At 41.7% G+C, this 14497-nt stretch overlaps 1 protein-coding gene across 7 annotated transcripts in view; it reads left to right on the forward strand.

Moving 5' to 3' along the window:
- Positions 1-14497, forward strand: part of AMBRA1 (autophagy and beclin 1 regulator 1) — a 178674-nt gene that overhangs the window by 64748 nt on the left and 99429 nt on the right. For 3 of the 7 annotated variants that reach the window (XM_046015994.1, XM_046015998.1, XM_046015995.1), the window contains 2 exons: positions 3730-3816; positions 8235-8414. The exons of 2 other annotated variants lie outside the window; for them this stretch is intronic. In XM_046015994.1, the coding sequence (XP_045871950.1) occupies positions 3730-3816; positions 8235-8414 (267 nt within the window). The remainder of the gene's footprint in view (positions 1-3729; positions 3817-8234; positions 8415-14497) is intronic. 2 more of the 7 variants (XM_046015996.1, XM_046015999.1) reach the window with 1 other exon arrangement.

Consider the following 14497-nt stretch of genomic DNA (forward strand, 5'->3'; position numbering starts at 1 on the left):
ACTTTTTAGTTTTGTATATTGAATGTTTTTAATTTTTTTGAATGTTTCTAATTTTGAAATAATTTCAGACTGTCAGAAAAGTTGCAAAAATAGTGCAAAGAATTCCTTTATACTCTTCACCCACATTCCCTACATATTAGCATTTTACCACATTTGTGTTATTGTTCTCTCTCTTTTGCTCTATGTATGAGTATGGTTATGCTTTTACATATTTATGGTTTTTATATTTATGTATTTGTACTTATTCTTTTAAATGTATGGTATTTATATATTTGTGTTTATTCTTTCAGATGTTGGATTTTCTTAAAAGTAGGATATAGTTTGACGAGCAGTGGTCTTCAGACTTTAAATACGTCTATTAGTAAAAGGCTTTTGAGCAATTTGTGTGTGTGTTGTGTGTGTGTGTGTTACAGATTATGGTTTATACATAAATAAAAAGTTCTGATATTTTCTTTCTGTTCTCCAGTGGGTCAGAATACACCAACACCTGTGTATCTCAGTTGGACACCACTGGTACAGAGAATGAACCAGGCAAACTTGCACAGAAAGAGGGTTTTGTGTGTGTGTTTTTTTCCTGTCAAGGGCTTCAGTTACTCTTCTAAATTGTGATTACAGGTCAGAATGAAATGGTAGCTTCAAGCCTGAACAAGCTTGTCTGAGGCCCCTCCTAAGCCCTACCTGATTTCACATTATTGAGTTGCATGATAGATGGTTAAGTCAAGTCACATTTATGGTGGCCAGAGAAGAAGGCACACAGCTGGCATCTCGTCCCATTTTCTTATGTCATTTCTCCAGTGATGGCTGTTTGCAGGAAGCTGACTGTAGGAGAAAAAGATCTTTGTTTGAAGTTCCTAGGAGTGGTGCTGACATTTACTCATCTGGTAGCTCTAGTTCTTTTGGTGTTCAACACCAATTGGAGAAGTCTTTTTTAGTCCTTCAGAGTATACTTGTGTCCTAAGTGAAGAGAACTCAATGTTTAATCAGTGGTAAGTGTGTGAGGGTGCTATTCATAGTAATTGGCTCTCCTGATTTTGTGTATTAGCAGTTAAAATGCCATATATATATGGCTTGCCAGTCCACTGTATTGCCTGGGAAGCCTAAATGGTGCCAGCAGATTTTGTAGTAAGTAGGCACAAGGGATGCATGTTTCAAAAGAACCTCATCAGGGACTCCCCAGAGACAAAGCTTAACATTTTGGCTTTACCCTAATTTAAAGAAGTCTTTCTAATTAAGATAGGAAGTTCGGGTGGGAAGTAGACTTTGCAGGAGTATAAAATGGAATCATTTAAATTGAGATTATCTAATCCAGACTATTCTAGTTCAAGAATCTCCTTTACAGGATCCTTAAAAAGTCATCTCATCTCTCTGAATATGGACACTGCCTTAGCATAGTAGTAGGGGGTAATACTGGCTTTGGCTTCCTGACTTAGCAACATCATTCTCCAGGCAGAAGTACTTAAGAAAGATATATGTTTGTTACTCTGCAGGATGCTCCTTGCCGAAGGGCTTTTGTTTACTGAGCAGCCATTTGGAGGATAACCTGATGGGGCTCAGCTATACTCAAGACTAAAAACTCCATGAGCCCTCTGGGATGGACAGACTTCTGGGTGTTCAGGGAAGTCAGTTGCTCCCAGATCTTGCTTCCATTCAACTCCTTCCCAATTCCTATAGAACTAATTAATTAGTAGTGGGCAAGTATTTATCTAAGATGGCATAAATGTCCTGAATATATACTCTTCCCAAAATTTTACTTTTCTTCTTTTTCCAGTCTAGGTACCTCTCACTACCCCTTCCTCTCACAAACATTTTGTAGTTCAAGATTCAAAGACATGCCATTATTTTATGTGCCCATAATGAAAGGAAAAAAAAAAAAAATTCCTGCCAGTTTAACTGTGTCAGGGATGCCTGGTTGGCTCAGTCAGTTAAGCATGTGCCTTCGGCTCAGGTCATGATCTCAGGATCCTGGAATTCAGCCCTGTGTCGGGCTCCCTGCTCAGTGGCGAGTCTGCGTCTCCCTCTCCCACTGCCCACCACCCCACTCCTGCTTTCTCTCTCTCTCTCAAATAAATAAAATCTTTTAAAAAAAATAAACTTTTCTTACAATTATTAGATGCATCCCAGTGTCAGACATGCTAAAATGGGAGGGTATCTCTTAGAATTGATGAAACAGCATTTCTGCTGCTGTCAACAGTGATATCATTGAAGATTCCAGACCAGAGAGATGTATTTTATTGCTTTCTTCTCTTCCTCTTGGTTACATTGTAATATTCTCTTCCTTCAGTGGTAGGACTGCTTAAAGTGAATTGTGTGAGGAGGTATTAGGCCTTGTTTAGATAGAAAGCATCATTTAACAGTTGGTTGTCCTGGGCAGGAAAGGTAGCAAGCCAGCTTGACAGGACCTCTGCTGTATCTCTTCCCCAGGCTGTTGGGGGAAATGCTTTGGTGAGCTAGTTGCTGGGATAAAGTGACTGCACATGACTATACCTAAAGCCAGCTGGTTTTAATAACAGTGAATTGAATTAACTCAATTGGAAAAGATTGGTAGCTGCTGTCCTTATCCTGCAGATCTGCTTTAAAGAAGAGTCTGGCAGGGAGCTGGAGACCTGTTCCCGGGAGAGCCAGGAAAGATGCTGCTAGAGAGGAACAAAATGCATTTCTTTCTGAGACCATTTCCTTTGAAACGTGTTCTGTGGCAGGATTTTGGTTGGCTGCCAAGGCACATTTGAGTTGGGAAGCATTGTGGCAGACATGGCAAACTTTGGGGTCCCTGGGCCACATTTATCAGATGTGTTTTAATTGGCCCTGTACAAAGAGGGGAAAAAAACATTTTAGCTAAAATTTAACAGTCAGGAGATTTCATGGAAAAGTCCAGATTTCTGGCTTCCCTTAAAACACAGGAAGAGCCAGCAATACTGAGTATTATAGGTTAGTCTCACAGTGGAAACATATGCACTTTTTACCTACATGCACTGTGGTTTGAAGCATTTCGGAATCGACCTTCTCTGGAGTCCCGGTGCTGTCACTTAATAGCCCTGTGCACAGTGCCATATACTTAACTTTTAGGCCCAGTGTTCTCATGTTTGTATAATAATGCCTACCTTGCAGTGATAGGTGAGTTTTAAGTAAGAAAATATATATGACGTGCTTAGTATTTGCCTGGCACCAAGAAAGTGCTCAATAAAATGTGGGTGTATCGACATGTGATCAGTTGAATTTATGATTGCACTAGATTATGTAATTAAAGATTTTTGTCAGGTAAGCGAGCCTGAGGAGTACTTCTCACAGAAAGGGTGTGGGCAGAGCAGAATGAGTAGATGTGGATTAGGATAACGTGGAGAAACTGAACACCAAGATAAATGTTGGCACTACATGAATATCTCTGAGTATGCCTAATTTTCCCCTCCTGTGTTGATCCCAACCTCCTTTTTGTCCTATTTGCCAGAGATACTGCAAATAGGAATAAGATCATGTCTCTGAAGCAGTTGTTCATTTCTCACAGAAGAACAGTATTCAGCATAATACAGTGGCCATGTCCGGTGTGGGAGCTCTGTAGTTTATTTATTTGCGTCTCTAAGTACTTAGTTTGTAGGAAGGGTATGATCCCAGATAGATGGTATTAGCTAACTCCAAAGGGGGATATTATTTATTTCTCCCCCTATTTTTCCCGTATGAATGACCTCTGAGTTGGTAATTGACAGGGATTATTGCCATTTTTTTAATCTCTGCTAGGAGGCTGCTGGAGTCTTCCCTCATTTCATTATCCCGTTATGATGGAGCAGGATCCAGAGAGCACCCAATTTACCCAGACCCAGCGAGGTAAGGCCAAAGTGAGAAATGGCACTAGGTGGGAGGGAGGGGCTGCCCTTGGGGTTGCCAAGCTGTTGGAAGCCCCATTCTGTGCCTCTCTGGTCCTGGTGCTCTTTTACTCTTCAGTTACAGTTTTGAGACAGGTGGTTCAGGTGATGGGGAAGTGTTGCAGGTAAGTGAACAGAACCTCTGGTGGCAGAGGGTTGTGACTGAGCTCTTGTCCTTTGGGGCTCATTTCTGTAAGTGGGGCACTTAGAGGAGGGACCTGAGGAGGCCACTGGCAGAGTCACAGGATATGCCTTTTTTGCTGATCAGGGAGGCTGTTGCCATTCAGATGGACAGTCAAAAGGGAAACAAGTAGTTATTAATAGGGAAATTACTTACAAATTAAAACTAACCAGCTAACACATAATTCTAGTTGCTCTCATTTGAGAGAAAATTTAGACTGTCGAAAAGTAGAAGTCAAGCTCATTCAGATGTTCAGTTTTTGGATGTGACCTAAAGGAAGAGATGACTGTCAAAAGGGTAACTAAATAAAACAAGTTGACATTTTAATAAAGTGTTTACCTTACACCGATCAGAAGATATTTGAAGAGTTCTCAAAGAGGTTAAAAAAGCACTTAGACAAGTTCAGGGCCCACCCTTACCTGATACTGATGACTGAGGACCCAGGATGAGGTGTTGAGTTGATGTGTAACATTTATTTATAGTGAGCAGCCATTTGGTGTTGTCACAGCCAGACTTACTGATTTTGTTAATGACCTAAGTAGGGGATAACCTTCACATTATTTAAGTAATACCGGAGCAAATGGTGAGACTTTGCCAAAAGAAAGAATAATTTTAATTGTGGGATTGGTAAGTTAACAAATATAGGTAGATAAAGCTAAAGGAGCTTTGCTTTAGATTAAGAATTTCAAGTCTGGAAAGACCCGTAGACCAGTCTATTTGATTCTAGGGATATTGAGTGATCTTGTTGTTGCCACAGTTATGTCATGATACTGAGCATTCTTTCTGAGAGACTAATGAAAGGATTCCCCCATCACTTCCTTACTTCCTTTTCCATAACCCGGAAATGGCAAATCCAGGATCAGGGAGAATACGGGGAGGCAGCTGAGATGGTGATGACCGAACCAAGGAAGTTTATGTTAGTCTCTTATCACCCTTGATCATTCTTGAAAGCAGTAAGCCGAAAATAAGAGAGGGAGATTTTATGCATCAATCTGATTACTCTGAAACACTGAGAAGAGAATTTCTTGCTATAAGAGAGTTTTTTAGGACAGCAATAGCAATCTCATCCCCAGAATTTATTTTTTAAAGATTTTATTTATTTATTTGACAGACAGAGATCACAAGTAGGCAGAGAGGCAGGCGGGGGGTGGGGGGGGCGGCGGAGCAGACTCCCTGCCTAGCAGAGAGCCCGACGCAGGGCTCGATCCCAGGACCCTGGGATCATGACCTGAGCCCAAGACAGAGGCTTTAACCCACTGAGCCACCCAGGTGCCCCTCATCCCCAGAATTTTTAACCTGACGTTTAACAGTGATCCTTAAAGACCATTATTTGTCCTCCTTTCATGTAATAAATCTTTTATTTACTCCCACTCAGATCTCTTTATCAAAGTGTCATACTTTGTGGTGTTGCTATTTTTACATTTTTCCCTCTGAACACAGAGGTTTTTTTTGTTTTTTTTTTAGATTTTATTTATTTGACAGAGAGAGAGTAGGCAGAGAGAGAGGAGGAAGCAGGCTCCCTGCGGAGCAGAGAGCCTGATGCGGGGCTCGATCCCAGGACTCTGAGATCATGACCTGAGCCGAAGGCAACGGCTTAATCCACTGAGCCACCCAGGCGCCCCTGAACACAGAGTTTTCTTTAGAGGAGAAGGTATTCTTCCTTGAAGAAAATTTGTGGATTTATTTAAACATTTAAAATTTTTACTTGGGACACCAGAATTTGGTGATTAACCAGCTCTCTACTAGGAGGAGGATTGCTAACTCATTACTGGTTGTTTAATTTCTTTTTCCTCTTAGACTTCACCATACACAATACATATAGGTCAAAGCCTTTATGGGACATTTCAGCATTCATATCTTTAGTTTCCCTCTGGATACCTAAAAAGATGAGGCTAGGGTGTACTTGTGTTTGATAATTGTACCAGGAATCCTTTTTTCTTTACCATTGATGCATAGGTTTGTAGCTTAGGGAATTCCTATCCAATGGTGAAATTAAACAGTTGGGGTTACCTAGTGCTGAAATTATGCCCTTACATAAAAGGGCAGTCTTTATTATTGTCTGCATCAACATTCTTTCTACTTCTGTCACCAATAATATAATTTTCCCATTAGTTAGGGTGGGCTATCGACTGAGGAATGAATGTACATATAGTCACTTTTTGGAGTCAGTTCCAAAAAACAATCTTCATTCTGCTCTTGAAACGGTTTTTTTACATTCTTTTCTAGTCTGATTTACTTGAGAATTTAACCATCAATGGTTGACTTCTGGAAGATTTCTGTATATTTAGTAGATACAGGAATAACTCAAGAGTGCTGACTTTTGTCTTGAAAATTTAGGATTCTTGATTCAACCTTGCAAAATGTATGTCAACAGGGGCCAATGGATAATGAAAGATCCACATGTTGAGACCTTTAAGAAATGATTCTTGTACTCTGATGATCTGGCCAAGGCATCTCTGCATCCCCTGCCCACCTGCTGTATAATTTGGATTCAGGGATGCCAAATGCAGTATATTGTTCTATAACAAGGACTTTCTGAGTTCCAAAGATTGTGCTTGGGAATTCCATTTGGCAGTTAGCCAGAAGGATACCACCTCTGATGACTGGCATTTCAGAGACAGTCTCAGCTCCTACAGCAGGTGACCACAGAAGCTCTTTGGTCTGAGTCAGTAGATTTACTGAGACTTTCCCAGAAACTTTGTCTAGGGGTAATGAAAAGTCAGGCAGCAAGATTTTATAAATACTATTCTCATCATTGGATGTAACTGTTACTGTTTCCATTCTCAATCAGTTTTTCCAGATTTCCATTAAAAAAAAAAAGATAGATTTTTTTCCTTTTATATTCAAATATTATAGAGGTTAAGATTCCTAGGAATCCTCACTAGGATTGCTGTGTTTCCTTTTAATTTTTTTGTTCTAATTGAAAAATATATATGTTTATATATATATATATTCGTATATGCATACTATTCTTCCAGTTTTTCTCCCACTAAAATTTTTGTTTTAGAGGGTTTTTCTTGTGTGTATATAGGGATGACTTACTCTTTTTAATAGCTACCTAGTGTTTCTTTGTACAGATACAGTTTATTTAATCTGTTGGTGGGCATTTGGGATATTTCCCAATTTTTCCACTAATTGCATATGATAAAATTCCTAGTGGGATTGTTGAGTTAAAAGTGTGTGCCTCAGGCAAATTTTAAGCCTGGAAATTTCTTAGTAATCCACTTAATATTATATATAAAACATTTTTCTGTTATTGTTCTTCTCTCACTTTCTTAGTATGTAGCAGTGTTCTGAAAGATGGAGGAAAAACTTGAGAAAGAAGGGAATGTGGTGAATTGTATGGGACATTAGACGTTTTCATGGACTATGAAGACACTAAGCCACATTTGGAAGGATAGAGGTCTAGATTAATTATCCACTGAGAATAGCCATGGTTAGGGAGAAGAAAAAGGAGTAATCTGCCTTCTGCATTGCTAAGAGCCCATGTAGCCTCTGATGCTCTGTTGTTAGAAATAGAAAAATATTTTTTTTTCCCTGTTAGGTTTTGTTTTCCTGAGTGTATTTTACTCTCTTTTTTGATCCTGACTACTTTCTCTGTGTTACAAATATCTGTGAATAATCCATAGATCTGAGGGGTTCAGAGAGCTCATTTTAGGGAGCTAGGACAAATCTGGAGCTGTGTGGATTTGTTGGAGAAGGACGTCCTGGTGAAGATGGTGCCTTCTTTGGTCATGCCCAGTGTGCCATCTCCTGGCCTCTTTTCTCCTGTATAAAATGAAAGAAGAGCTGGCCTGTAGACGATTGCTATGGTCTCTTTTCGTTTCTTACATTTTGAGTATGGATGATTGAAGACGGCCGTGAATCTATGTGAAGGGAACCCTGAGAAAGCTACAAGGGGTCCCTTAAGAAACTGAAAAGGAAGGTCCAGTGTTATCCCCTTAGGAGGGGGCAGCTGTTGAGCAGGTGATGACTGATTCAACAGCCTCTTTGCCTTCTCTCCGAACAGAAATACTGGTGGTAGTCTGATAAGCATATTGTGCAGTACAGACCTCCTGGTGAGTTAAATGCCCTTTATTTTTCATGTCTCCAGAGTTCGCCTCAGCAGGGAGATGCCATGGGAGAGCTGGATTTACTGTCTTTCACAGTATTCTCCACATTAGTGCTAGTTTGTGTTTGTCCATCTCTGTCTCTCTCAGATTATCTCCTGCTGCCTACTACGCCCAGAGGATGATCCAGTATCTCTCACGGAGAGACAGTATTCGCCAGCGCTCCATGCGCTATCAGCAGAACCGTCTCCGTTCTTCCACCTCCTCCTCTTCCTCAGACAACCAGGGTCCATCAGTAGAGGGAACCGACTTGGAGTTTGAGGACTTTGAGTAAGTACCCCCTCAGCTTGCTTTCTTCCCTGTCCTCCCAAGCTGTGTGTACTTCCAAGTTGACCACTGTCCAAGCAGCAGTGGTTGACATTTTTGCTTCAGCCCCCTAGGTTATTATTTATGAGTAATAGGATTGGGTGAGGGAAAGGGGGTTAAAAGGCTCAGGGCCCCCCCACCTCTGGCAGTTGTGCTGCTGACTCACCAGAGCCTGTGGTGAGAGACAGACCGTTGGCCCCAGCCCAGGCTGGAGAAGATGGATGCTGCTCTGTATGAAAGCAATGCTTTCCTATCCCTTGTGCATGAACAGTGGCTGTGGAAGTGCTTCTTTTAGCCTGTCTTCACAGCATCAGGGAGACAGGATGGTTGGTATTTTTTTCTCTTCAGCAGAGTGGTATAGAGATTAGAAATAATGAGAATACCCAGATTTCCCCAAGGACAGTTCCTTTTAGTACCCTAATCACGTGGATTCTTAGAGATCCTGCTCCGTTGCCTAAATTTGCTCCCTCCCCATCTCTCCTGTAAGGATCCTTTGAAAGTTGCCTGTCAGATTAATGTGGTGGCTTGAGAGGTGATTCCTTGCTCTTCTGGGGCTTTTGAGTGATTGATTGGAGGGCGGGGGTGAGCTAAAGGAGCAGGGTCAGCCCGGCACACAGGATGAAACACCTCCGTCTCACTGCTGTGTTTGAATTCTCTGACCTGCTGCTCCTGACCTTTCTAGCCATTATTGTATTTCTTTGTATGCTGAAAACTTTCCTGACTTGTATCAAATTGGACATTTGGCTCTTGTTTGGATTCTTATATTTGATATTCTCAAACATGCAAATGAGTGAGAGAGAGAGAGAGGTGGTTAAGACTTATTTTTTTTCTCCTTTTGTATTGGAATACGACAGCCTGTCAATCATTTTCCTTTTTTCCCCTCTCCATCTTGACATAGTCTGGGTCAGATCTGGGATGTTAAGGGTTCTTGCCTCCCTCTCGACCTTCTGTTGCCGTGAGCTGAATGGATAGTTCCCCAAGAGCCACCTTGCAATAGAGCTTTAAGATGCGTTGGAGAACTCTTTCTGCCAAAGACGACTAAGAAGGTGGAAACAACCTTTATACAATTTGCCTTCCTGATATGATTCTTAAACACATTAGCAATTGTGTACTTGGAAGCAGAAGGCAGACTGAATGGGCGGTTCATTTGTCTGGGGAAGATGTAAACGTGAAAGAAATGCAGGGATGCCCTGAAGCAGCTGGAGTGGAACGTGGAGCAGGGGTGCTGGTCCTCTCTCACCGGCTGCCCCCTGGCTCCCCACCAGCGTCATGCACCCTCCAGTCCACTCTAGGGTAAGGTGGGTGCATATACTGGTGGTGAGGGGAAAGGGAGTCTGCACTCCCTTAGCCAGGCACCCACCAGGAGTGAAATGTGTTCCCCAGCAGGTCATGATTATTTTTCCAGCACTGGGATCTGTTCAGGGAAGCAGTTTCAAGTACACGCCAAGGCTGCTGGGACTTAGTACTGCTGAAAAGCCTCGGTAATCCCGGGGAGCTCTGGGAGTCCGTGCAGATCACATAGCCTCCCTCCATGCACATTTGGAAGGCTGTGTTATCTCTTTGCAGTGGTGAAACGTGGTGCTGATGCCTTTGAGCTGTATCTTGCCTCGTGACTTGTCCTTCACAATGGAGTTCTGGGTTAGTTTAAAATGTTCTGTTCTCATCTTACCTTCTCTTTCTTCTGCTACCACCCCCTCCCTTTCCCCTTCCTTCCCCCTTGATTTTCCTGTGTCAGACTGCCTCCTCCTTGTGCTCCCCACAGCCCACCTGTGCTCTCACCTCCCCCCTGGCTTCAGCATGACCTGAATTTACATTGCCTTCTTCACCTTTCCTGCACTGACTTAACAATTGTTTCTCCCTAAGGGTCTTCCGTGGCTCCCTGGTTCATAGCAATGGTCTGATTTCTCTCATGTCCCTCTGAAAGTCCTTCACAGGGTGTTTGCCTTTCTTTTGGGGCTGATGCAGACCGCACTCTTGTTTTTAGTAGCACCTATGGATTAGTCACTTCAATATTAGTAAGTAGTCCAAGTCTCCTAGTGAAGGAAGTTGCTAGCTGGTTGATGCTGAGTTACTGTCTGTTCATTTTTTCTCTGTCTCTTTCCCTGCCCTCCTCCTTCCTGTTGTAAACTGAGTGCTGCTTGTGGTTGCTCCTCTTCTCTTAATTTCTAGGTGCTTTTGAGGCACAAACGAGTGAAAGATGAGGGAATGTACTAGCCCATTTTAATTTCTCTGCCCCAATCCTTTTCCTTAGCTTTGATAACCAGAAGGAAAATCAGAAGCTTGTACAGTCACAATTCATAGTTCTTTCAGGTACAGAGAGGCAGGTAAGTTAGACAGGGCCTGGAACCCTCCTGACACTTAGGGTGCCATTAAGAGAGACTGGTCTACTGGTTTCCTCGCCTTCATAATACACCACACTCCTGCCTTTGCAGTCCCACTTCGACATCTTCAGCTCTCTTCCCATTTGCTAAGCCAGGGATCATTTTGCCATTCTCTGCCTTGTCTCATCCAGGTGTATAGTGTCGCCAGATTCCATTTTTTTTGGTTCTTTTCCATCATCTGTTGAATGAAATATATCAGCTATAATAATATTTTTCATGTGTATACTAATTTATAACATACAAAACATTTGTAGTGTATATAAATAAATATATTATATATATTTATATATTTAAAGTCTTGTTTAATCCTTATAATATCCTAATGAGATATTTACTTCATTGTAGCATATTTTTAAATGAGGATACAGAGACAAAATCATACATGTCTGAGATTCGAGAACAAGAGCAAACATAGTTAGTGTCTGGATTTTATTGTCCTGCAGATCTACTTATTTATTTATTTTATTTATTTAAAGATTTTGTTTATTTATTTGACAGAGCGAGAGAGCAGAAGCAGGGGGAGCAGTAGAGGGAGAAGCAGGCTTCCCTATGAGCAGGGAGCCCAGTGCGGAGCTCAATCCCAGGACCCAAGCCAAAAGCAGATGCTTAACTGACTGAGTCACCCAGGCACCCCGTCCTGCAGATTAAAAACCTTTAAAAATGGAGTGCCTAGGTGGCTCAGTTGGCTAAGCATCTGCTCTTGATTTCAGCTCAGGTTATAATCTCAGGGTTGTGAGATCAAGCCCTGTATCAGGCTCTGCACTTAGTGGGGAGTCTGCTTGATATTCTCTGTCTTTGCCCCCCACTACCACATGTACTCTTTCTCTCTCTCAGATAAATTAATAGATCTTTAAAAATGAATAAATAGGGACGCCTCAGTGGGTTAAAGTCTCTGCCTTCGGCTCAGGTCATGATCTCAGAGTCCTGGGACAGAGTCCCACATTGGGCTCTCTCTCCATGGGGAGCCTGCTTCCTCCTCTCTCTCTGCCTGCCTCTGCCTAGTTGTGATTTCTCTCTGTCAGATAAATAAAATATTTTTAAAAATGAATAAATAAAATAAAAACCTTAAAAATGTTGTAGAACCACATTTGAGATCTTGCTCCCTGAATTTGCTGTGGAAGAAGACTATCTAGATTTCTCTCTAGGGAGGTTAGATTTGAAGTTTGGTCACCATCAGGTTAAATTTTTATTCTTTTGTGGTCTGGATTAATGACCATCTACCCAGGCAGGCATCTTCTCCTGCCATTCATCTCTCTCTATAGCCAGGATTGAGACTGCAGGGTCCCTGTGTTTATCAAAATGCACAAACAGGACATCCAGAAACCCGCTGTCAGAAGGTCTGTCCTGAAGCCTTCAGCATCTGTCTTTGCATAAAGATATTCACAAGCAGGGTAAAGGTGTGGCTGCCCCTGACACTGCTGTCTGCCTGCTTTTGAGCCTAGACCACCTGCTAGAATGTAGAAAGCAAATAAGCGTAAGGCAAAATGCCATTTTAATTTTCACCATCCCTTTGGAAACAGAGGGAGGCTTTTATGAAGCACTGTGGTTAAGTGCCATGTCCTAGTCGTTGCTGAGACCTGCACAAGAGGTGGTATGTGTCTATTGTTCCTATTATCCTCACCCCCTTCCTCATGTTATCTCTTCTTCTAAATGTAATTATAATCCCAGAATCATTCCTGCCCTTCTTGTCTCTTTTTAAATGCTTTGCCTTCCAAGGCAAAGAATCCCTTGAGCCACTCAGGCGACCCTGTACTGCAGATTTAAAAAGCTTTAAAAATGGAGTGCCTGGGTGGCTCAGTTGTTCAAGCATCTGACTCTAGATTTTGGCTCAGGTCATGATCTCAGGGTCATGAGATCGAGCCCTGTGTCAGGCTCTGCACTCAGCGGGAACTAGAGAAGCTTCAGATTCAATCAGTCACAAATATCTCCACCAACATACCAGCCAGAGGGGAATATATTCATTTCTTAAAATTGTTGCTAGCACAGAGGAGATTAAGTACTTCATTTACCATTGTGACACTGGGCTTACTTTGGAAAAACATCTCAGTGAGAATTCTAGTCTTTCAGCCTTAAGATGAAGTCACTTTAGGTCTATTACATTTGTTTTCTTTGTTCTTCTAATTTATCTGATTGTATTTGAATTTTTACCCAGAAATGCATACTGTGACCAAACAGGCAAAAATGTTTCACTGTATGACAGTCATTTCTAGGTGCCAGAAGTAGGTTCTGGTTCCTTCGTTTGGCATGAAGTGTCCTGACAGGACCACATACACACGTACAGCCTCGTGCACGAAGAGCTTGTCCTTTTATGGTCCCTGTGCTAGACACCTTCTGGCAAGGAAGTTGATAAAAGATCTTTTTGGTATGTGATGTAGCTGAGGGTTCTGAAGGCTGTCACTCAGCTCTGCCATCTGATTGGGCTGGCATAAGAGAAGTTGCTTGCCTTGAGTTCAGTATTTAATATTGTTCACCTGCCTTTTTGCTGTAACTGAAATTTAGTTAAGCCATGTCAAAGAATATATATTAAAACCAAATACTACTACTATTATCATCTGTGTATAGGTGAAATCCTGGCAGCAGCTTTATGAGACTCTTATATTTGCTCCAAGTTCTCATGGCTGGGAGTTCTGGTGGAGTGAAGCTATGTGTCCTTGGTAGTACTTTCTCCTGCTCTCTCTTCTGTGCCCAGAATTTCCAGGACTCCTGTGGGAGTTAGTGACTACTAATAAGAGATACGTAACAGTAGCCAAGAAAGGGAGGGGTAGGTCTATAGAGTGTTCTTGTCTACTTCATTTTGAAGAGGAGTTGCCTTTGTTCCTTCCTTTGACTTACAAACCACAGACTCTTTGATATTAGAAATACAAGAGAATTCTAAGGAAACACACTTTAAAATTATTCTCTTTATAGACTGAAACCTGCTAGAACAGTCAGGAATCAGGCATAAAAGAAAAGAAGTAGTTCCTAAAGTGGGATGAGATAAGAAACAGTTCTCTTCCTTTTTATCAGAGAGTTTTAAATAATTTCACTTACTTGATTTTCATAGTGGTTGATTGGTTTTTTTTTTAATAAGGTGGGTTTATAAAAGAGAAAGTTATATGTCTTAAAATAGGACTGTCACTTGTAGATATACTTGGGAGAGAGACAAATAAATGCATAGTCATAGAAACATGAAATAGCGTGGAATATTTCAGAAACTCTGCTGTTGATAAGTTTGGCTAGACTGTAAAGTCCAAGCTCTGTGGCAGGAGATGCGCCTCGAGTTAGGATGGCACCAGATCATTGGTGAATCTTGGGTACCTTGCAAAGGAGGTGAACTTTATCTTGTAGTGAAGGGAGTCATTGAAGTATGAGCAGGTTTTTATATAATAACTTAAAAGAGAGACTGTGATAAGGGAGCACAAAATACAGAAAAGCGTTCTCTGAAGGGAGGAGAGTATTTGGGGAGATGTGAGGAGGCTCCCTGGGTTTCAGCTGTGTGGACAGACTGCATAGGACTTTGATGAATTGATGTGGAGGATAAGGAGATTCTAGGAGATTGAAAGGGAATAGCTTAAGCAAAAGCCCAGAGACAGAAGATTTACAGGGTTTGTTTGGGGGGACCCTGAATAAATCTATGACTAAAGCTACAGAGTGTTTGTAATGTGAGAGGGAAGATCCAAAAGGCCT

Source organism: Meles meles, chromosome 8 (genome assembly GCF_922984935.1).
Source record: "Meles meles chromosome 8, mMelMel3.1 paternal haplotype, whole genome shotgun sequence".
In the NCBI taxonomy this organism is placed as follows: Eukaryota; Metazoa; Chordata; class Mammalia; order Carnivora; family Mustelidae; genus Meles; species Meles meles.